The 24,622-nt window shown below is 42.0% G+C and overlaps 1 protein-coding gene and 1 long non-coding RNA gene across 3 annotated transcripts; one reads left to right on the plus strand and one right to left on the minus strand.

The window, feature by feature from the left end:
• Positions 1-1,696: 1,696 nt before the first annotated feature.
• RIC3 (RIC3 acetylcholine receptor chaperone) lies at positions 1,697-20,173 on the minus strand. Of its 2 annotated transcripts, none has more exons than XM_051804259.1 (6): positions 20,003-20,173; positions 12,419-12,642; positions 10,698-10,776; positions 8,483-8,576; positions 3,577-3,722; positions 1,697-2,479 (listed from the first exon to the last, which is right to left on the minus strand). In XM_051804259.1, the coding sequence occupies exons 1-6, from the start codon at positions 20,148-20,150 to the stop codon at positions 1,992-1,994; spliced, it is 1,179 nt and encodes a 392-aa protein (XP_051660219.1). In that variant the 5' UTR covers positions 20,151-20,173; the 3' UTR covers positions 1,697-1,991. The 2 variants fall into 2 exon arrangements, with proteins under 2 accessions (XP_051660219.1, XP_051660218.1); XM_051804258.1 differs by having other exon boundaries at positions 3,577-3,725; positions 20,003-20,172.
• LOC127478501 (uncharacterized) lies at positions 2,493-12,355 on the plus strand. Its single transcript, XR_007907241.1, has 3 exons — positions 2,493-2,774; positions 8,650-8,758; positions 10,722-12,355. It is a non-coding gene; the product is annotated as an uncharacterized LOC127478501 (long non-coding RNA).
• Positions 20,174-24,622: the final 4,449 nt, after the last annotated feature.

Consider the following 24,622-nt stretch of genomic DNA (forward strand, 5'->3'; position numbering starts at 1 on the left):
CCAGTCTGAAATTGTTGATGTTACAGCCTAAAAAACCCCAGAACTTAAGGTGGCACCAGCAAAGCAGTGTGTGGACATGGAAACAGAGGGTTTCCAAAAAAAGCCTCCTACTTCAGGGGTCACAGGAGCACAGATGCTGTCGCCAAAGTGCCAAATAAGAGAGGATGACAGCATTTTTATCTTTGTCTTGTCGTTTATTTTTGAGTGATGAAGGTGCGGCGGAGGTTGGGCCACCGGTGTTCCCAGAGCTGTGTGCTGGATGTCGTTGCTTGAGTGTTGGCAATGGTTCTCAGGGTGCAAGGGCTGATGCTCCTCCTCTTCCCCTTCTTTGTCCTCTTCCTCCTGCTTCTCCTCCTCCTGCACCGTCGATTGCCATGTTTCAGGCCCAGGGGAGATGACTTCTTCTTTGGTGGCTGTGGGAAGCGTCTCTTCGCCGTCCCACGTGAAGGTTGGCAGTCACTGCTCCGGCTGCTCCCTTGCATGCCGGTATCCCTGGGCTGCACAACATCCCCTGCTGGGCACAGAACCAAGCTCTGCATGGCCTTGATAAGGGAAGCGAGGGCGACGGTGCTCTCGAGAGAGGCATGATTTTGTTCCCCCTCCTCTGCTGCCTCCTGGCACATGCCTTCCTCTTCTGCCATCACGGGAAGTGGCCCTGTGCTCCTGTCCTGCACAAAGGTGGGCAGCCATCCACCCTGCTGCTCCAGCTCCTCTTCCTTCCAGGTATTCATCAGGGGCCCTGCGTTTACAGTGCCGGAGCAGTGAGGTGATGTGACACCACAACCAAGCCACTGTGATGTCAGTTGTGACTGGGGCTGAGTGTGGCCCCGTACATCAGGGTTTGGTTGTGATAGGCCTGTGGCCTGAAAAACGCTGAAACATTGGAGAAGGAGGAGGCTGAGGGCTCCTCTCCTGGGGCTCACTCCCACCTGCCGTGTTGCTTGCATGAGAAAGGTTGTCCCTTGGGCACAGGGACTGCCCAACTTCCCCTTGTGAGCCTGTCGCTCCAGCACTGTCCTCATCCCATACTTGGGGTCCCCTCAGCAAGACAGTGGCAACAACGTTCCAAGAGTTAAAAAACCCCGCAGGTTTCCAGGAAGAAGGGTGGGTTCAGTCTAAGGGGCACCCTCATGCTGTTCTCTGTTTTTATAGACAAACCTTAAAGCGGCTTTTTTTGTTTTTAATCTCGAGGGATATTTTTAGTGCTCTCACATATTATATAGTCCACTTCCTGCTCTCGCCTGGGGGTTTCACCACACCTATGGCAAAGTTAAAGAACAGCTCACAGCACTTCAGTCTGGCTCACACAAGTAACACAGCGTGGATTAGGCCACTGTTCCTGCAACACAGAATAACTGGGAAATGGGCTGTGGGTTGGGGTAAGCATATGAGTTTTGTGGGTTGTAGTGACAACAGTTTCTTGGGTGTACAGCAGCAATGACAATTGAGAAAGTCATGTATGTGACTGTGATCTGTTCTGCTGATCAGGTAACATTCAGGTAAAAGAAAGAAGGCATACTTTCTCCTCCAGTATCCTGTACACTCATATATATATATATATATATATATATATATATATATACACACACAAGAATTTGATTAATTTTCCTAACTGGTAGCACACAGATATTTTTGAAAAAGTCAGAAGAGACATTTGGTTAACTCTGGGATGACAAAGGGCAAAACCAAGGACTGTTCCTTTGGAACTGGAAAGAGTCACAAATAGCTGCTCCACATCATCTGTTCCAAGATACCAGGCTTCAAAAATCAAGGACAAAGCGCTGTTGGCAACATCATGGTAACTCATGACGAGAGTGCATGAAAGAGGGCATTGGCTTCCACTTCAGGTAGATGATGTGACTGGTACCACGAGAATTAAATTTGTACAAGGACATGAACACAGGGAAGTCCTCATTGGGAACAAAAGCCACACAAATGACAGTTTATGACCTCTACCTTTACCATCCAGGTAACATCCACTATGTTCCCTATCAATCAAGCCCTTTCGTGTTGCGCTTTCTCAGTGTGCCTGTTTCATCTGCATCACTGGCTTTTTGCTCTTCTAGTGCTGCATTTTCATTTTCTGACTCCACAGACACGTCCTCTTGGGTTGTCTCTTCTGCCTCACTGCAGCTCTCAGAGTGGAATCCAGCATTCTCTGCTATGACAGCAGGATCATCCCCATAACAGCAGCAGCAGTCCTCAGTGCTTTGGCTGTGACGGAGGTTCCCCTTCTCTTCACCAACAAGAGTCGCCTCATCCTTTTTCTGCGTTAAATTCTGACCACCCCTTCCCGTGGTGAGATCTGTTAGCTGGGTTTCATCACAAAGATACTCCTCATCTTCCATGCCCTCCATTCTTTCTGCCAGCTCTTCTGGAGAGGGTTGGCTCAGGTCAGGGTAATCTACAAGGATTGTGTCCTGTTTGCGCTTGCAGCAGTTGGAGTTATCGTAGACAGGATAGGTCTCTTCTGGATAACCTTAGGAATAAAGTGATATGAAGGCTGAAGCATAACCAGCATTTAAAAGTAGTACAGACTTAAGTGATGAATGCAAAGTTTGATAGAACAATTGTTTTTAGCACTGCCAGTGTAAGTGTCAACTATTTAATGCCATGTGTACATTGCAGTATTAAATCCATGGCAAGAATCTGCAAAACATGACTTCTTGGGAGATGATGGCAAAAAAACCACTTATTTTCAGGGAGCCAGGTTATCAACCCTGACTTTCAGGAGTGAACATCTGAGCTTTGCTGAAAGCTATGGGAGCTAAAAGGTAAAAATTGTGTCTTAGATCTTTAAATAGATCATTTTTTTTCCCCTGTCTACAGATTGACTGATTCATGCTTTGAAGACTTTTGCTATAGACAGCATTACTTAGAAAATTGAAAAATCAGATATGTCAATGACTTTATGCATTTCATTTTAGAAACTTCATCATGAACTTCACTTTATAAACAGAGCTCAAGGCCACTGTTTATGCTTTATGTTTTGGATAATTTCTGAAAGCTTTTAAAAAAGCATTTAAAATAATGGTAGTGAGCAGCTCAATTAAGACATCTTGAAAACACATTTATATAACAGGTAAACACCAAGGAATGGAAAGGACACTAAAATAAATAATTTTTAAAAGACAGACTTCCTGCAGTTGGCTTTTACAACATTAGAGCAAACAAAAAATGACTAATCAAAAGTAAAAACTGTAATTTATCTAAAACATAATAATTATGATTTCCAAGAGGTCTATGATTGTCGTGAAATCCAGCACAGCAAAGTAAGGGAAAGATATAAAACTAGAGCAGCCAAGCCCCAGAAGCAGATGGAGTATATGTGAATATTCATATGCCACTTTTGCCAGCAGATAGAGTAGTGTTTACACTAAAGGCAATGCTTGGTGCCTCAAAATCTATTTTTTTTCATTATGGTTGGGGAAAAAACCCCACCTTTTTGCAAAGGTTTGAACACTAACTTCTGGAAAGGAAGGATAAAGTTAACCAAAACTTTGAAAGTATTTGGGACCATAAGTAATCCTTATTCAATTTTTCTCAAAAGGGTTACGGTAAGAAAAGCTCTCTTACCTTCCCAATCCTCCATGTAAGGAGCTTCTTCAGCTTCCTTCTCAGGAGAGATGTCATCTATGAATTTTCCTTCTTTCATAACTCTAGTTATTTCTCGGAGTTGTTGAAGCAACATTTTTTCCTGGTCTGTTGTAACATTTTGAGTCCTGCTAGAGAATATTAGACACCAGAGTTCAGTTCACTGTTATTACAAACTGTTAAAAGAGTTTGAACCCAATTGTTTGGTCCTTCCCAGCAGCACAGTCTGAAGACACCTGTCTGTAGTATGATCACTCCTCAACATGTGCATGTGCTCTGCACTTCAGCACAGTGTAGTTCACCCCTTTATCCAGAAAGTCTGCAAACTTAAGCAGGTAAAGGAAGGCAGGTAAAGCCTGCAAGATCAAAGTGACACACAAGCAAGAGACACTACAGAAATTTCTTGCCTTTATAAAACTGTTAGGTAAGAATTAGAGTGCAGTGCCCTGTTTGAAGCATTATAAGGAAATGTAATTCTGAACTTATGCTACATTTGTAGCTTGTGTGGGCTCATCAAAATTACTCAAACATCATTATTCTCAAGACTCTTATGATCCCTCATTATGACCATTCAATTTGCAAGGCCTCATTAAGAAATGTCAACTGGACAGATCATGCTGTAATTATAGAGTCAACAATGCTGCCTGGTGGGGAGGTGGGGGTAGGAGCAGGAAGGAAGATTTAAAAATAAAAAGAAGGTGTTACATTTAACTTGCCCTTTATGATTAGAGAGTGGGAGAGGACTGAGATTTTTATCAGATTAAAAGCAAAATATGATTTTGACTGGTTCTACACTGCTGAGTCTAATAATTACTCAGGTAATATAATTACTTACTGCTGTAACAGTAAGTAATTCTTCCAACAGATAAGATCATGTAGTCATTACACGTTATTTTCTCTTGAAAGAAAAAGGCTCCTAAAAATCTTATTGATAAAAAAAAGAGTATTTGGAAAGTGGTGGTCTGTGCTCTACTAACTCGGTAGGTCAGAGTAAGAAAGACATTAGCTGTACTTAGGGGCGAAAATGGTTCTGACCAATGGTGCTTGTTTCATCTTGAATTTCAAATTTAAAATTATGATATCTTGAGCTTTAAGTTGTCCTTGAGCAAGTGTTTCATCTTTGTGTAAGTACCAGTTCAAGAGTCTCAGAGGTCTGAGACACTACTCTAGTGCTTTTTTGGATCTCGCTGTGTTTTGGTTGGGATCTATTGCTCCTGTGTTTTAGTCAGGATCTGTTGCTCCTAGTTCCTTGGAGAGGGTGGGCCTTGGCATGCACAGAATGCTGAACTGTAGGCAGTGTGTGAGGTCAGAGAGATGATCTCTGGTGATCTCTGGAGATCAGACAGACATAATCTCCAAGACTGAATGCTCAGTGAATCTTAGGAATGAAATGGGAAGAGAGGAGCTGGAAACAGATTAATGATTTTGGCTTTAGGTGGTTAGTATCTATCTAAACCTTGTTTCAGTTACCTGAATTCTCATAAACTTGCAGTGTTCATCCTCAGTTTCTCCTCTTACCAGCTGTTGGGACTAGAGCAGCATTCCAATAGGTACTTTGTGCCACTCTACATATAGAGGAATGATGGGTGACACGATGGCTACTCCACTAAAGGCAGAGTAACACTGGTTCAAAGCCAAGATTAGCATCCTACTGCGGGTTGGTGCAATGGTGATGGGAGTTCTGATCCTGAGCTAGATTTTTTTGTGCACAGCTGCAAACACAGGTAACTGTAACTGAACCTAGCTCAGGAGCAGGCCTGCTGGTTTCATTAGCACCTACCCAGATTAAACTGTTTGACTGAGATCACAAGGCAAAACATCCCTTATGTGCACTTCCCCTGAGGGGCACTTAGCCACACAATTTGAGAAGTTGATATCCCAACATTATAGGGAGGCTACACTGAGTCCTGTCAAGTTGTGCTGGCAATCTGTTCCACAAAACAAGTGAAGTTGTGAGGCAGCATCTTCTCAAAAGTCTGGGTTATGCAGATGTAGAATTTGAGACGTGAATTAAAAGGCTCCAAAAAAAGGAATGGTTTCATCAGCTAACTGCCTTTGATTGAAGCTGTAACAGAATTACCAAACTAATTCGACAGACAAAACTGTACCTAATTTGAATATATATCACTTGGATGAAGACAGAGATGCCCATCTGTTTAGCAAAATGGGAAGATAGGCTAGCTCAGATAATAGGATCAATCAATGCAGCTGCATCACTGCAGCACTTCATACAGGAAAATTCCTAATATGCAGGATACTCTCATTAGAAAATACCCCTGTCTTATTGCAAAACGAGGTGTCTGTATTTCAGATTATTCCTCCTCCAAACACCTTGCTTAACAGACAAATTTCCCTGTAGAGAAGGAGAAACTAAAGTTCATGTTATTTCCACTCTATTTAAGGCCTCTGGGAAGACTTACTGTAGGATGCTGGCAATGTGTAAGACATCTGGCTGCCCTGCATGAGAGATTTACCAGGATATAATATTCTTAGGAATACTAAGAGGACAACAAATTTACAGTATAAGAAAAGGTCATTACTTTTGCTCTCTGTATTTGTAGCTCCAACGCAACCATTACTTTTCATAATGGCAATGCTAATATTTTGTAGAGTCCCAAAGTGTTCACTAACAGGTAAAGTAAAGGTTTCTTATTCTTACTCTGAGGTAGAACATTTCCTGAAGAGCCATCATGACTGCACTGAAAATCCATAATCTAACATGGCATTTCAGACATCTTAACTGGTGTTTTTTTAGCTTCATGATCTTAAAATACTCATTATTGAAATGCAGCTACTGCCCAAAAATGGCACCCCACAGAGCGTCTTGCTCTTCCATATCACATTTGCTCAGTTTACAGTAAAAAGGAAAGTTTTTCCAGTTGAGAGCCTGGTAAACAGGACAGTATATATTATTTCTTTGAAACAGAATTTCTTTCCATGGTACAGCATTCTCTGAGAATAAACTATCCTTCCCAACTCATCCAGATTTTGAGAGCAATTTTTTTTTTTTTGAAGAAAATACACAAAATTAGAATGTCTTTGGATTGTAGGTCTGAGGCATGAGCTCAGACCTCAGCACTCTGACAAGCGCTGTGGGTTATGGTGATACATCGGGTTTTGTGACAATGCAAAATCTGACCTTTGGTTTGGTTACTAATACTTCACTTGTCCAGCTGGCTGCTGCTTTGCCATATCTAGTCTAAAGGGACATGGTCTCATCTGGGGTCTTTCAGCATTACTTTAAACTTGATACCAGTTATTTCTGCCTTTGACTTTTCTGTTGCAAGGCTTTCTGTTTAACTGCATATCAAAAAATGAAGCTCAAATAATTTTCACTCTCTTTCTCTTTCCTTTTTATTTAAATCTATCAACATTCAGACTGAATAGGCCAGGCTCAGTACTCTGTGCTCTAAATACACTTTCTACCATAGGATTTAATACACTCATCCAGTATTACTGAACTTAATGAGTGTCACAGTGTAGGTTAAGAAAGCTTCCAAATCTGATTGTATTTGAAAAGAGCTATTTGCTCCACCTAGAGGTGCTTCCCCCCTCCTCTTCAAAGAGGCTACATACAAAATTCTTTATTAGATTCAGATTCTGATTTCCCCTGAGACCTTTAGATCCATCTATATAAATAGTTTGGTTGAACAAACAAGGGAAGTTCTACTAAATAGAGGCTTTGAGCCAATAACACAGAGTAGAACAAATACTGGATCAGACCCTAAACCGATTTTCTCCATAAAAAAACATCCTATCCTGAGAGTCAGCACAAAGTCTGGGCAGCTCATAAGCCTATTTCTGTCAGCTTAAAGGTGTGCACAGAGCATTGTCAGCTCTCCAAAACACAGAGGAGTAACAGTCACAGTGGTATCCTTCTGTTCCACTGACAAAACCAGGGCAGCTCAGGGGTTCTCCTGCTGGAACCTGGCTGAACATGGGCAAGCTCAGCAGCTCGTCTGCCTGAGCTGAGTGCAGCTGCAATACAGGGCATGGCACAGAGTGGGCAAAACTACACACTTTGAAGCATAAATGAACAAAATGTGCAAGTTCAGCACAGAATTGTCCCTACAGAATGGGTTAAAGCAGACCTTGGCTGGCCCAGACAAAGTTAACATGCATTACAACCTGAACAGCTCTTGGTTTTGATTGCAAAACTCACGTTAATATTCATGGTATTTCCATTTTCAGACACTGCAGTTATGCACTGTCCTACTGATCTGTTCTTTACACTCCTCATGCAAAACATAGACTTGTTTCCAGTGTTTCTTTATAATGTAGAATAGTGGTACCAGGTTTTTAGCAAACACTAATAAACATAATAAAATTTTAAATGCCAATTTTACAACTGTTTTGTCTTTTATATTTAGAAGCAAATGCATGAATTGAGAGGGTGGAACTAAGTTATGTAATCAGATATTATACAGTTCTGCCCTTAAAGAAATATTTTATGCTTATTCTAACAGGAATTTACATAGATTATAACAGCATTTCAATTTGGAAAAATAATCCATCGAACTGGAAAAGAATAATTCAGGATATTACTTTGGTCACATAAGACAGGTTGTTTAATGTACTTTAAATGTAGAGGTTTTATCTTCTGTTTACACATACCTGTCATCTTCTTCCAAACAACACACTGTAAAAAAGGGAAAGGTAGGGGTAGTTGCTATTCTGTTTAAGGAAAATGAAGCTGGAAAAAATTATTTATTTTACATATTGATGCTGAAAAGAGAAAAACTGCAGAACAAAAAGTGTGATGTGTAAAATCAGATTTCTACAGTTTGAAGTAGCAATAAAAGTGCTATTTTAATATAGACAATAGAAGAAAGTTTAATTTCTAATCAGAGCAGGATCTCTCCTTCAAATGCTGTAATTTGATACACACCTGTCATACATAGGTCCTACTCTGTTGATTAATTTTTCCATAGCTTCTTCTGTCTCTCTCAGTCTTTCCTGGAGTTGAGTGAGCTCATAGTCAGCTGTAAAACAAAGAAACCATCCCAAGATCTGTAGCAGGAGCTTTGAAAATGTATCTCTGTCCCATTATCAGAGGTAGCATATGCTGTACCGAACCAAACTGGCTGTGAGGAAACTAAAACATGCAGCTTAGAGAGTTCTACCTACTTTCCTTGGCCTAAGAAGGTGAAGACTACTGCCAATGGTAACAGAACACACAGAAAGCACCTTCTTTCAAATGCTCCCAAGCTACCTCCCAATAACTGGGTGGGCCCTGGAAATTGAAGTCAGGGGAAAAAAAAAAATTTTTTGTGTGTTTGCTTATTTGTTTTTTTCCCTAAGGAAACCATAGTGTTTTGCTGTCTACTCCAGAATTAATAATTCTCGTGGATTTTCCCTCTTAGGACTCTAGGAACAGATACAAAAGGTCATTTGAGCATTTTCTAATTAGTCCAAGGTTTGAGAAACCACTTCTTTCTCAAAGAGAATCAAGTTCAGGGCTTGATGGCTTGATCCAGCCCTGCCCAGGTGTGCCAGGCTTACTGGGATGAACAACAGCAGTGTCCCATGGAATCTGCCTGGGGAGCAGAGCACACCATTGTCATGGTTGCACTCTTTTCCAAAAAATGTGGCTGTAGTAGGACAGTGGACACACATGCAGGAACACCCATATACTGGCTTTCATTTGGCCAAAAGCATTAACAGTCAAGATGTAGCAGCATGGATGTCAACAAAAATGCCTGAGCTCCTTGTTGGGTTTTTGTGGCTTGCGCTCAAAATCCCGTAACTGAGATTCCATTGCTCCCCACTGCAGAACAAACTGAAACCAGCCGGGGTGAGTTAAATATTCCGCTGCTACGGGCACACGTATTTAAGCAGCGCGAAGGCACAATGGAACTCCAGCACAGTAGGAATGGAGAAATCCATCCACAAGCATGCATCTTTTAAGAAAGATTTCTATTCTGCACAGAATGTCATTACTTAATGTATCACTGATGTAATTATTTTGCATGTCTGAGACTTTAAACCCAGAGGAAGGGAAACTGGCAAAGAGAAAGCAAGTTGTTCCCTCCAAGTCACTATGTAAGTAGTGACTCAGCCTTCAGATTCCTAGTCCAGTGACCTGTCCCCTGCTCTGCTACAGCTTGCCATGAATGCTTTAGGAATACAAATGAAGAGCTCAAGAGAAAGGGAGAATAACTTTCATCGCTAGTTCTTTGGGTTATAACACTGGCAAATGTTTAACTTACTGCAAACTTAGTTTCTCTTACAAAGCATTAGAGAAAAAAAATACAATTAATAATTGTGCTAATAAACTGCACAAAATTTCCAGGAACAATGCACTGAAAACACAATCTATAGCACTGAGTACATTAGGTATTCCTAATATGCACATTAATGTCAAGATAATTACAGCTATGTTAAGAGAATTACCTTACTGATAGCAGTTTCTGTAAAACACTAAGTACTTTTCCTTCCTAATACAGTTTAGCCAGCTAAACACCACATGTTTAAATACTGCTATTGTAAGTACTCCTCCAATCTTCAATAGCAAGCTTATTAATTTATCTAATAAGTGTCTGCAAATAGCTGAACCTATTCTCACCAATGTTTAGGTAATATCAAAATAACACTTCAGAATGCTCTTTGCTCTCTTTATTGCACCCACGAAAACTTTGCTCATTGCAAAAAAAAAAAGGAAGGGACAAATTAGGGGAGTGCCTGATAGAGGCTAAGAATTCACAAATTCAAAGAAATGAAGCTAGCTTTTATAATATATCTCTGTACTATTACTAGACTATTAGGGATTACAGAATAATTATAGATGGACATCCTATTATCCATTTTTAATCATTAGCTACACAGCTTTTCAGCAAATCCGTACAGTTAATTCAGCGAACCTCATGAAAAGCCATTCCTTCCAGAGGGGCTTGGGATCAAGCTGCTATTGCAGAGTCTCATTAGCTGAATGAGATTAGAAAGTGACAGTGAAGTAATTCACTTTAATTCTTGCTCACTCTAACACAGAAGCTTCTGGTTTGCTCTTCATGGGGGGCAAACAGCAGCTTTAGAGTGTGCCCAGAACTTGAAGAACCATGGACCATGCCAACAGCTACACAGTTATAACTCTAAGTCATACTCACTAATTTTCCTCTTCATGTTTCCAGGTGTAGCAGTCGGGCATTTCCGCTCTGCAGGAGTAGTTTTTCCCTTGGAAGCCAGCTGGGGAGTGAAAAAAAGATGACCCTTCTGTGAAATACCACAATAGTACTATATAAGCCCCAAAGGCAACAGGAAAAAATACAGAAAACTAAAACATGCCAGAAGGTAACCACAGAAAAGCATGCCCAGCAGCAAAAACAGACAGCCGTGAAAGATGCCTGAGAGATCTTGCCCGCTGAAAACTTCTGAAAGACACTTGGAAAAAATGATATTTTTAAGCATAGTGAAAAGATAACTCATAAAAAATAATTTCTGAATTTTCCATTCCGTTATTCTGTGTATAGGAGGGAAAAAACCTCATTTGGCAATTACTGTGAAATGAAGGGCAGGCTCTGAAGGAACTACATGTGACCCCACTTGTCCCTCTTACTTCGGTTTCTGCCATTACTCCTTCCCAACTTTGCACCTGCAGCACAGACACTGGTTGGCTAAAAAATACTTCTAAGATCATTGAGTCCAACTGTAAATCTCACACTGCCAAGTCCACCACTAAACCATGTCCCCAAGTGCCACATCCACATGTCTTTTAAATATCTCCAGGGATGGCAATTCAACCACTTCCCTGGGCAGTCTGTTCCAGTGCTTGACAACCCTTTCAGTGAAGAAGTTTTTCCTAATAGCCAATCTAAACCTCCCCTGGTGCAGCAATTTGAGGCCATTTCCTCTTGTCCTATCGCTGTTACTTGGGAGAGAGACTGACCCTAGCCTGTCTACAATCTCCTTTCAGGTAGTTGTGGAGAGCCATAAGGCCACCTCAAGCTTCTTTTTCTCCAGGCTCAACACCCCCAAGCTCCCTCAACCACTCCTTATCAGAGCTGTGCTCCAGACCCTTCCCCAGCTCTGTTGCCCTTCTCTGGACAGAAGCTGCAGGCTATTTTTTTCATCTCTGTGATTGGTTCACCCAATTCATTCTTTACTCTGTCCAGCTCAGACTCAACTCTTTGGACACTGCTAAGGCTGGATTTAGCCCCCATTCAAAGCAAAAAAAAACCCACATTTCCACAAGTCCACTTCTCCCTCCTCCCACATAGCCGACTGTCATCACCTACATGCAAATCATGTCTGTGTAACAAAAATCTATGAGAAGTTCAAATCACATGTGAAATACTTGAGGGGAATTTTTTTAAACTAGCTTTCAACCCATTCCTCAGCTAGTGCATTTACATCATGGTCAATATAATCTTACAAACGCCCACTCTCCAAAAAAGTGGTGCTTTAGTTGTAAAAGGTACACAGTCACTCTAATCCCTCTCTGCCACTTTAAATACATAAAGCAACACACGACATGCACAGTACATAGAATATGTAGTCACAAATAAAGGAAAAGAATACTATGTGTATATTCAAAATTAATCTAACATTGTCCTAGACATACACATTTCCAGGGGGAAAAAAATATCCTTAAAAAAACTGTAAGAGGTCAGAGGCTGATGCAGGATCAGAGCAACTTGTCCCTGTGCTACAGTCTTTGCAATAGCAAAACCCACAGGGTACTCCAATCTTTTGACCACCAGTCAAAAGTCGAAAATAAGCATTTTCTTTGAGCACAGCTGAACAGGAATGAGGTACACAATTGAGAGCATCATTTCTTTTCCAAAGTTTTTTGTTATTTCCCCGACTTTTCAATTTATGTTGGTCTTACCTTAAATAAAATGTACAGGATATATAAGAAGATGCCAAATCCATATATAGGGATAATCTGCCCCACAAGACCTCTCCCAGTTCCACCAGCGCTTCCACTACCACCTCCACCTGCCTTGGCTTTGGCAACTGCTTCAGCAAGGTGAGACCTCGGAAAATGAGGGGCAGCTTGGCCGTCAGGAGTGGCGTGGGAATGCATCCTCAGTGGAAAGCGACCAAGCTTCCCTGAAAAAAAAGATACAATGATCATTTTTCTTCAATTACTTTTCACCTTTTTACATGCAACCTAAAGCTGCAGCAGGTGTAGCTGACCTGTTTTCTCTACTTGTAAATGCACCACCACCAATGAATGAGTAACTTGTTGGGCTGGAGATACTAAGTCTGTAAACTCAATCCTCAGTCACTTACGACCTGCAGTGCTAGGAGTTAGGGTTTACGTACAGCAAGTTACTCCCAGCAATTTTACTCCTATAAAATTCGAGTAAAATCACACCATTAAAATATCTTAATTTTAAGAAGAGAAAAAGCTGGCTTGCAATTAACAAAGCATGGATTTTAGCAGGTATATATATATGTATATATATAAAACTTACCTGAATACCCTATGAATCAGCATCTCCGACAAGATGAAACCCCAAAGTCTTTCTTATTTCTCTGCTCAAGAGAAACTCTAACAAGATATTGGTTTTCTGCTGTGAGCCTGATCTTTCAATATTATGCAAAGGCATGTTAGTGTATAAACCACCACACATCCAACACCCTGATATACGGCTGCAGTGTTTGCTCAGTATAGATTTTTGGCTACTGCCATAAGAAATAGTATTTTACCTGATTTTACCAAGCAATTAATGAAAGAGAAAGAAAAGTGAGGGCCCCTCAAGCTGTTCTCCTTAAAAAGGTCCGAGGTAAAGCAATGTAAAAAAGGAGACTGAACATAGCTTGGGGTGTATTATCTCTGGCATTTTAGAGGGAAAACGTTTAGAGGTTTCTAGCCTTTCTAGGCAGAGGTAATGAGGAAGCATATATGGATGTATAGATGCTAGTGTAAGACTGAAGAGAGCCTGAAATGGCGCTACAGATGATTTCATCCAACTGAAAGGCACATAAGCCTCAATAAATTTAAGCTCACGCATTATTCTGTTTTCTTTCTGCCATCAACTCAACAATTTTGCCATCGAGTTCACTATTTTATTCTCTGTGTAGTTGACATCCTGCTTTCTGTCTCCATATCGAGCCTGAACGTGCACCTGCATTCCCTTCCACCGAGTGGGTCTGAACTGAATTACTCAGCTATCCACCACGGAGTTTGGCGGCAGGAGGCGTTGGATGAAAGCACCAGAGATGGGATCTGCCAGGCTGGGCTGCAGCTCACTCCCTGGTGCCAGCTGTAAAACTCCCCCTCCTTGGCACACGCAGCCTGGACACTGCTGACTGGTGCTGGGACTCACAGGTTGTGTGTGCTCACAGAAAGGAAATGAAAACCAGGTTTGAAACCGCACTGAAAATAACCAACTTTACTTCTCTGAGTAGCCAGCTGCAAAGATTTTTATGAAACGCAAGAGAAAAATTTATTTAACGTTTGGTCCTGCTGGGAAACACCATCATAGGAAGCTAAATTCCTGAGCAGAGAAAACTGTAGTAAATACTCATTAGGAAGTGGTATCAATAATTTGTGAAGTCCTACTATTAAAAACACATTTTTCTTGTAGATGAGAGCACACATTCTACGAGTTCTTTAGTGAAACTGCCAGGGTACACCATCACTGACCAAACCCACTCTCGGATTACCTTAACTTTGAGGAAGCTGTTATCTTGCACTTAAATTTTGGGGAATTATTCACAGTCTGTTATGGAAAGCACAGCATCTTATTTACAAGTCCCACTGCTCCAGCAGTGATGCCCTGTAGCAGTAGGTCACTGTGGAAACAAGTGTGGTGTCGTGCAGAGAGCAGTATCACTGAGGTGGGGATGAAGCAGCAGGGTTCATAAACCTTTTTAAAACATCTTATGCAAATGTTCTTTATTTAAAAAAGAGAGAGATTAAGAAAGTAGAAAATAATTGTAAGAGGTGAAGCTGTATTTAAAGGGAATAGTTTTCTAAATTATCCATAAGGCCTCACTTGTGATTTAAAAGACTCAATTCAATTAAAGATAATCAGGCCAAAGGGAGACACAATAGACATTTAATTATCAAAATAATTTTACAGGGGAATTTCATGTCTCCTACTTCTAAATCTTCCTTGTTGATTTTTAAACTTCTATAATTATTTCCTTATTTAAAAAAAATACTGTTTGCCACAGCTTTTTTCTGTGAAGAACCCATGCAAATTACAGATGAAACTGATGGCACAGGGAACTTAAAAGCATAACATGCACAAAACTGTTAAATACACAGTATACAGAGTATATAAATGTAAATCATAACAATTTGGATGCCACTGTCAAATGAACAATACTTTGTGCTATTAAAAATCCCAGTACCCCAGCACACACACCGGTAGGTGATGCAACGGGATTCCACACTTCCAGGGATGAAACAAACCACTTTCAAAGGGAGACAACAACATACTCTCCACCAACAAAATCAAGTGACGCTTGTACGTGAGCACAGAAAGGCACATGTTGGGTCCTTGCTTGATGCACCATCCAGCTGCCAGTGCTGATGGTGTGCACTTCAACAGGACCGATTTTCCATGCGGTGGGAAGAGCACTAACTCCATGTAGCTTTGAAGGGTGCCCAGTGTTGCTCTGCTTTTGAAATGTTTCTCAGCTTCCCTGAGACAGCCCAAGGGCTGCCTTCATGCAGACCTGATTGCTTCATGTCATAACTCCACCAAATACACCCTGCCTGGCTTTGCAATCTTCTACATAAGATTTATCCAACACATTTAATAATTTTGTCACTTTAATGCTTCAAATCAACTTTGCAAACAAGCTACAGGGCAAGCAGAGCATGTTTTATCTAATCCCATCCCTTCAATAGCTTTAAGTCAAAAAATGAAATCATGCCCCAGCAAATACTTGTGTTGTTTAAGACTGTAGGTTTCTGAATGTAGATGAAGTTCTTAATGGCATTTTCACATTAGAATGACTATAGGGTTTTTAATCTTTTAACAAAATATTAACACTCAACTGAAAAAAAGCAAATCTTAAAAACTATAACACAACTAATACAACAGCCAACCAGATGATGATATTCAGACCATCCAAGCATCTTTTTTCCAAGAAAGTTGTTACATCTTCTACTCAGTGTGGCTTAGGAATTGCTACTGAGCCCAACCTTGGCTATTTATAAAGTTATTTAGACTTAAGATACTGTGTGATTCAGCAACTCTTTAGTCTGGGTAATAGGTCTTTCTGCAACATATAAGCAGTTGTAAAATGCTGAGACACATACGTACATATATAGTAAAAAAATAAAGTTCGACATACACTACATTGCTACATGAGGTTTGTACTTCCTTCATCAGGAGATTTATGACACATGGCTTCAGTTATAAAATGTGCATGTTCTTCAGACCCCAGAAGTGTAGGAGGAGGATTAGAGGTGGGAAATGTCAGTCTGGGAAGCTGTGACTTGTCCAAGATGACAGTTCTTGTTGCTCCTCCAATCTCAACAGAGCAGCTCTTCAGGGGCACCCACAGTTCTGCTCATGCTCTGCCTTTTTGTTTTTCTTTCCATCTCAAAACCACGTTCACACTACTTTGGTTTGGAAATACTAAGATTAAGTGTGTTCTTTCCAAGTAAGACATTTACTGTTTCTTACTCTGCATCCAAAACAAACCAAGCAAAAAAATACAGCCCCAAGAACAAACCAGCTTGAACTGAAAAAACATGATGGTTGGATTCAGAACTACCCTCCTGCCTCAGCAATGTAAATCCCAGTCCTACATCCTGTCTTCAAACTGTACACTGACTCCCATGTTTAGAGAGGCTTAGGTGCCATTTACATTTTCCTGGTAAAATGTTGATCATAGTGACTGACAAAGAAAACAGCCACTTTTTCAGACTGCCACAGGGATCAGAAAGGAAATATACTTTTGTGAGATTCAGAACTCAAAAATTTTGTACATTGTCCTCCCCTGCTCTGTTGGACTTGACATTTAAAGATGTGTGCTCTAAGCAAAGCTTTTGCTAACTAGGATATGCAGGACCTCCCTTTCTGGTTGAAGCCATCACCTCAGGAGACTGGAATCAATCTTTAGCCCCTCTCAGCAGTGTATTTTCATAAACTATTTATCTTCTCCCCATCTCTATCCAGTGAGATGAATTGGCCAAAGGGTTCTAAAGCTGCAAGTGGCACATACAGAAACACGTATGGACTCGGCAATAATGTAAGTTTATGTTGTCTAGACTGAAAATGCCATCCCAGGTTTTCTCACATAACCTCCATGTTTGGTATAATATCTTAGAATAATCTACACAGAAACTGCTTTCTTAACATTTAATCTAAATTCTCTTTCAAGCCATTACATAATTTCTACTGCTATTCTTTAACACCCTCTAAGTTCTCGAACATGTTTGCCCACAGAAAGCCCAAGTAATTAATCCTTTTTATAACACTGCCAGTTCATTTGGTTCACTGTGGAGGGAACTCTATTTCAGTATTATACACTATCACAAAACGTTATGTTTTAGATTTTTTTTTTTACATGTGCAGTCATTTATATTTTTGTCTTCTAAGTGTTTTTATAAACACTTCTCATTCTGGCATACTAAGATCAAGGTGAACTAGGTGAACAGTATCCATTCATTTAGTTCTTGCTCTTTTAATTTACAAAATAGCTGTAGCTCTGTTCCCAACAATACGACTCTAGAAACCTACTCAACAAGATTAGAAAGCATGACAATTTTGAAATCCTTACTTTAAACCTCCGCACGGGTGTTTTTAATGGACACAGTCAACTGTTTGAATTTTTTTTTGTATTAAATACTGCAGGTGCAGGTTAAAAACACAAAAACTAACCCAAATGGAAAAATCTTCATTTCTTCAGGACACCTGCAGGCAACTGATGTGTGCATTGCATAAATCCAAGCTGAGCAGAAGCATTGCCTGAACTGTCATGTATTTTTCTTGTAAAGTTGATGCCACTTGATTGTTCGTAAGAATGCAGACAGACTGCTACTGTCATGGAGTTGTACAGTTTTCCTGAAACTACCAGCTTAGAGAGTAGCTTCATAAAATGCATGGCATATATATATGAACACTAGACTTAAAATGTACTTCTTAGACTGCTAGTAGCCCTTTTTTCCCCTCTTTTTTACAAAAGACAAAAAAATTCCAATGCCTGTCCATGAAGTAGACTAGAAATGTGTTACGTGCACAGTAAGGTCTTTAAATAAGCTTTTTCATATACATGAAACTATTACTGTGAAAAAGAACAACATTCCCATCTGGAATATAATATTAACCTCTATAGTTCTATGCTCGCCAATTTTCTAAAAGAGACCTCTGAAAATAGCTTTATTAGAGAAAGTGCCATTCCCATGCTTAAAGACTGTTTCGATAAAAAGCCTTTTGGTAACAGTGAGTTCTAACAAATGGTAGTAAACTTTAACCATGTTTTATTCAGAGACATTTTGCCCCCAAGACTACAATAAGCACTTTATTAACTTCAAGAATGACATGATTACTTCAAGTCCCTGAAACTCCCGTCAGGTAACTGCAGTTATCAGTGCACCGAAGAGAACGACTAATGACAGAGATATGAATTGAACTGTTCAATCAAGATTTATTCTTCCAATAAAAAAATAACTTCAGGTGAAATAAAGTTTGGTCTGCAGAGCGGGTGTAATGAAATTCCTGCTATCAAATTGAAAATATGGGCTATAAACTCTCATCTGAAACCGATCAGCTGAGGTATTACATCTTCAGCCAAAGACAGGTGCTGGGGTGCAACAGGAGAGCAAGCTGAGTGCCTGCACTGCACCAGACACACACTGACTCCTTCTGGACTCTGATCTCAGCAGGATGATGGGACCAGTATTTATACTACATAGTGATGATGGACAGAGTATTTATGCTACCTGTTTTAAGCATTTAAAATTGGTGGTGGTAAGTCGGCCTATTACAGCACTGCTCAGGTATGAGCATCATTCATCAGGCAGATGCCCCTGGAAATAATTTGGGGGCAAGTTTTTCATTGGGTTTTTTTTTTTTTAGAGCTTATTTTTCTGTCAGCCAAAGAAAGAAGCACCGCAACATTAACTGGCGACTGCCTAGGACAGCACTGCTGTGGGAAAATGGTGTGTCAAACTTCATCATCTGGCAACACTGCAGGATCAGTCGGGGGGAAAAGTTAACGGAGAGATAGGTAGGACCTCCCAGAGCATCTGCTCCCATCCCTGCTTCAGGCAGGTGACTCCACAATCCTCACCAAGCCCCTGTAGTGCCTGCTGGGCCTTTGCAGGGCCCAGCATGATGTCCTCACAGCACTGCTCTTGATGTGCTGTCAAAAACTCAGCTACCATTCCAGGTTTTCAGTGTTTGGAGATTCTGCAATGAAATTATAAACCTGCAAATCTACAGTGTTGACAAAGCGATTTTCAAGTTCCTACAGGCCAAGGACACACTCGGTAACCATGGAATGGTGGCTGTACTATGGAAATCGTACATTTCAGTTCAAGGTAACATTGTTTTAGCAGTAACTTCACTCTAAAGGTCCTTATAAAACCCTGGTAAATGAAATCAATGTCACTGAAGTGTGCAGACAGGGAATAACCAAGCTGTTGGAGTGATGCATAAGATACAGTCACTGAACATGAGTCCCTGTGGGACAGCATCCAGCAGAACCTGTAAATTCTCTGCACTTCTCACCTCTGGGTCTCACCTCTGGCTTGTGGGTAGCCCTGGGCAGAACTCCTGCTCTGCCAGGACCTGGGGCTACAATACCACCTACTCTGGTAAAGTGCCTTGGGGAAAAACACCCACGGTAGAAAGCAACGGGCATAAAAAGAATGGGAGATGCTTCTATGAACTTATTCCTCCAGAACTGAGGAGGGGACATGCAGAGTGGTAGGGCAGGCACGAAGGACACAGGACACAGCTGAAGGGACAGGACGTGAGCCCAAATGAGTCACCACGTGGCACAGCACGATGAGGACCTGATGCGTGAAAACAAAATGCAAAACGCTGGGAGTAGGAAACTAAACAGTGAAGGTGATTAAAATGAAATTTTATTTCGTATGCAACAACAAAAGCGTTTCTGTACAGAAAATAACTAAATGAAGCTTTCAAATAAAAAGTGATGTATCGCAATGAAAAAAAAAAAAACATAAAAAACAAAAGGGTATGAGTATGTCACTTTTCAGCAGCTTTAACAGCCCAGACATAAATGAAATGAAATTTGGAAGATTTAAAAAAAAAAAAAAAAAAAGAGGTAAATCAGAGCGATAACAACGAATGAATCCACTGACACTCCACACGTCCCCAAGGGAGGAGCATGGGGAAAGGGGGAACTACGCCACGCTCCCACCCCGGGCGGCGGAGCTCCCTCACGGTGCCCCCGCCCCGGGCTCACCCCGGGCAGCGGGACCGGGGCGGGGAGGGACGGGGGGGAGAGACGGCGAGGAGCGGCCTCTTACCGTCGGGCGGCGCGGGCGCTGCGTGGGGCGCGGCCCCGGGCTCCTGCCGGCCGCCGCCCCGGGGCAGGAATGTCCGCGGCAGGAGGAGGGAGAGGCAGAGCACCAGGCAGGACACGGCGGCCACCCGGCAGCACGTCCAGCCCGCCATGGCCGCGCCGGCCGCCCCAGGCCTCTGCGCAGGCGCGCGCAGGCGCGCGGCGGGGGCCTGAGGGGGGCCCGGGGCGGTGGGAGGGGAGGGGGTGGGATAACGAGGTGAGGGTGTTGGAATGTGAGGGTGTTGGGATAACGGGATGAAGGTGCTGGGGTCCTGAGATGAAGGGATGAAGGTGTTGGGATGCTGGGATGAAGGTGTTGGGATCCTGGGCCAAAGGTGCTGGGATGAAGGTGTTGGGGTTCAAGGATGAAGGTGTTGGGGTCCCGGCATGAAGGTGTTGGGATCCCAGGATGAAGGTGTTGGGATGCCGGGATGAAAGTGTTGGGATCTCAAGGTAAAGGTGTTGGGATCCCTGGGTCTGGTCTGGGTTGGGTCCTTGTGGAAATGCCCCGAACCTCAGAAGAGCAGAAGAGGGCGGAGAGGGCACAGGACAAGGGAGAATGGCTTCAGACTGGAAGAGAGTAGGTTTAGATTAGATATTGGGAAAAAATTCTTCGCTGTGGGGGTGATGAGACACTGGAACAGATTGCCCAGTGAAGCTGTGGATACCCCAACCCTGGAAGTGTCCAAGGCTAGGTTGGATGGGGTTCTGAGCAACCTGGTCTAAGGAAAGGTGTCCTGCCCATGGCAGGGGGGTTGGAACTAGACAGTCTTTAAGGTTCCTTCCAACTCAAACCGTTCCATGATTCTATGAATTTTCCTAACCTCCCATAACTGTTTCCCAGGCTCTTACCCGCTCCTTGCCTGTAGCACTGCAAACCTACTGGGGGAAAAGAAAAAAAAAATCTACACTGCACCCTTTCTTTCACTGCTGGATCCCAACTGGTCTCTGCTGCTGGCAGTGATGGCAGGACGGGGCAGGTGGGCACAGGGTGCCCAAAGCTCTGCATGTCCTGCTGTGCCAGGAGCTGATGGCAGCAGCAGCAGCATTTTGGTCCCTGCAGCTCCCCTTGGCCTGGGAAGGGGCCAGGACCTTTCCTGTGGCAGGACTGCTGGTGGGGGGGCAGCTGGGCTTGCAGGGGCAGGAAAGCTTCTTGGCTAAAGGCACTGGTTTGAGGCCGTGGCTCACCTGGATTCTCCATGTGGATTTGTTTCCCTCCTTTGAGCACACAGGAAAAGTGTAGAAAAATACAGACCATACTTAATTCAATTTACTGCAACTAAGACATTTAAAAATTATAAATGTGCATATATTTTCAAAAGAGAGCTTGAAATATGCATATTTCAACGCGTTTCTTTGGGTTGCTGCTGTGCAAAATCATCCTGAAATGTCCTTCCGAGTACACTAATGCTAAAAGATTGAAGAGGGAAGTTCAGTGTTTGCACTCGTGCATTTTCACCGACTTAAGCAAAATACTGCCAGTCATGTCAAATTAAATTATATGGTTTTGTATTTCCATTATATTTATATTACACTGTATTACTGTAGTTGAATTAGACTATTTTCCATGGGGTCTGGGCTGTGACTACTGAATTTAACTCACTTTACGCAAGAGCTACCCTTAATTAGACTTGAGCTGAGAGCAGAATTGCTTTGACTAACGCTGCAGACCGCTACGGCAGCAGAATACCACAGGCTCTTAAATTGCTTCAAGAAAGATATCCACTGACTGAACAGCTGGAACCGGGTGGACAATTCCAGAAGTCATTCTTACTGAGCACCTCAGCCCTGGGGAGGTGGCAGCCCCTGGCCAGGCCCCACCAACCCTTACAAACTTACTCGGCTGGGCTGTCCCTTTCCACGGCTCCTTTACCCACCACTCAGTTACCAGGTCTCAGGCTCCTCACAGTAGGGTTTCTGGGAGTCCCCACTCTGTCCCTGGAAATAAGAATTGTGGGAGCTGTTGTTTTAGTGTCTGTCACTTTCCTAAGCTTGTCAGCAGCTTTTGATGCCTCCACAGGCCAAGTTAACAGGCAGGGGCATCAAAAGGAGTGTCACCTTGATCAGAAATGTGTCATCAGTTCACTAACAACAAATAATTCCCTTTGTCTGTCATGGATAATATGTTGTTGTTCTCTGGCAATGGATGTGCTACCACAAGTAGCAACTTTTGTCTCTTCATTGAGGAGAAAAAGCTTTTTAGCATCATACAGTGGTGAGACACTGCAGTTGCTTAGGACCATCATCCTCAGCATCTGATGATGCTGAAGTTGCCCAAAGCATCAGTCCTTAAGCCAAAAGGAAAACAACTTTCTGTGACCACAAGGAGAACACCACCGACCTGGCACAGCACTCCTGGAATCACTTCTCTTTCCCTTGTAACTCTTGGGATGTGCAGGAAGGACACAGCAGCTGGGAGAGCAGCTGGTGCTCTCCCTCCTGAGCCTTTCTAGACATGAGCTGCCACTGTCAGAGGGTGGTTTCACCATTCCAAGTGTCGTCAAGCCAGTTGATCCAAAACACTGATACTTGGGGGCTTCCTTGCTGATTAGGTTTGGATAAAGGAGATTGCCTTTCCGCTCTTATCTTGTTCCTAGGAAGGTCACTGGAAGAAAAAATTAAATGCTTACAGCAGTTTTCTCAATGCTTTTTCCCCACATCATTCAAAGCCAAGAGGAATGGGGAGACTGATGCTGAACATTACCATTTCATGTGGAATCATCAGCTTTCTGATCCCAACATGGTACTTGCTCCATGGCCACTCAAAAAGCCTAGAGCAGCTCAAAGCCAAAGCAAGGAACTTGATACTGGATTATACGTAGAGACTGCACAGATTCAATCATCAAGAGCTATGTTGAAAAAAAATAAAAAGGAAGACTTGATAAAACCCTTTTTTTTTTTTTCTACAGTCAAATACAGAATTCCTGCAGGGTTCTTGGACTTCACTATAAGGACATATCCAGTCCTTCATCTGAGGAAGTCACAGGTGAAATTCTTCTGGTTCAGCTTGCTGTAGAACCCAGTTCTAGTTCTAGTCACACAAAACAATGTTGAGAACAGCATCATAACAGAGAAGATCAAGAGAATGTTTTAGATTATTCTACCTTCTGGGAAGGAAAAATGCCATTAGTATATTCTGATCTGAATATGTGCTTTTCAGACCATATCCTGAGTACCACGAACACCCTGATTGCTCATGTGGGCATCACAAAGTCAGCCTCCTCAAGTGAGTTTCACTGTATTTAGATTTGTTTGACTTGTGTTTGCCATTACGTGGAAAGAGATGTTTTCACAGAACAGTGTTCTTGTAAGCGCTAAATGTCTTCTTTGACTTATGTTTCCAAACTGATATAAGTACAGCCTTTATAATATTCAAAAATAACTCTTACATAGCAAAATTCCCTCCAGCTGGTATAATAGATATTCAGCAGGTATCAGTAGAAATCTCTAACAAATTATTTATTTTGAACTTCTGAAAGGAAACATTGGAAACTAATTTAATTTTATTCCTATTTATTTAACCCTTGTCTTCCTCCCACTTACCTGTCTTTCTGCTATCCCATGCTTGCCAACTTACCCAGTTTCTCCTTATTATGGGACAAAGTTTAATAGGCAATTTATCCAGTATGAATCAGAAGTTTTGGGGGTTTTTTTTCCCCTTGTTTTTATGCTTTTTCCCTAAGGATGTTCTTGGGCTAATTTATTTTGCAAGAAAGCTTGAAACCCAGCAAAGGACAGAGTGAGTTGTACACATTCATGCAGCTATCCACACTGGCACTGTGAGCATCGAAACAACCATCCCTTTGCAAAAGCATTTGCAACTTATTTTAACTTTTTCCTTTCATAAGGGAAGGGTCATCTTCAGAAGCTAGAACCTTTCTCACATGTATAGGTCAGGATCTGCATGGGCCACAGTCTATGGCCTAAGGAATACTAAACTCTGGATTATGTACAGCAATATGCAACAGTTCTGAAAACCAGGAAAGGCGTGAATACTCAAGAATGATTGCTGATAACTCAGGAGAAAATTAATGTGGAAGAACTTGAATGAATCATTCTAAGCCTGTCTTTTTTCTTTTGTCTGCTCATTCTTGATTGGCCACATATAAATTGCTATAAAAATGAACAATCTTTGATATAAATGTAAATCAGGAAGAAATTTCTTAACTTAATCAAGCTAACCATTGACACAAGAGCCTCCTCATATATCTAAGTCTTGTCAGAAGCACTGCTACCACAGCTCCTCTCACCTGACTGAGGGAGGTGTTTGTGTGCATGCTGCAAGCATACTTCTCACTGCAGAGTATCTGAGTAGCAAAGGACCAAATGCTGCTGCAGTAGGTCGATGCAAACACCAGTACGAAGCCTGAGAGCTTTTTTATGAGGAAGAATGTAATTCCTTGGTAATTCCCAAATCTGTTGATTAGCTGCAGAGCAGGCAAAAATCACTGGCTGGGCTGCACCAGCAGAGTTCTCTGGGAAGGTCTCTGTGGTGTGTTGTGCTCTCTGTTCTGCAGTGAGGATTTTGTGCACAGCACAAGGGCTGGCACAGCTTCCGCCCTTGCCGAGTGCTGAGCCGGTGCTG

This window comes from Manacus candei, unplaced genomic scaffold (assembly GCF_025592945.1).
Source record: "Manacus candei isolate 608988 ecotype Guabito, Panama unplaced genomic scaffold, ASM2559294v1 h1tg000060l, whole genome shotgun sequence".
Lineage (NCBI taxonomy): Eukaryota > Metazoa > Chordata > Aves > Passeriformes > Pipridae > Manacus > Manacus candei.

Bases quoted from the DNA above. Each gene is read 5' to 3' on its own strand.
- RIC3 (XM_051804258.1), bottom strand. From the start codon at position 20,150: ATGGCGGGCTGGACGTGCTGCCGGGTGGCCGCCGTGTCCTGCCTGGTG. The intron at 8,577-10,697 runs GTGAGTATGACT...TTTGTTTTACAG, and splicing joins AAACATGAAGAGGAAAATTA to CTGACTATGAGCTCACTCAA. The intron at 3,726-8,482 runs GTGTGTATCAAA...AATATTCTCTAG, and splicing joins GTAGGACCTATGTATGACAG to CAGGACTCAAAATGTTACAA.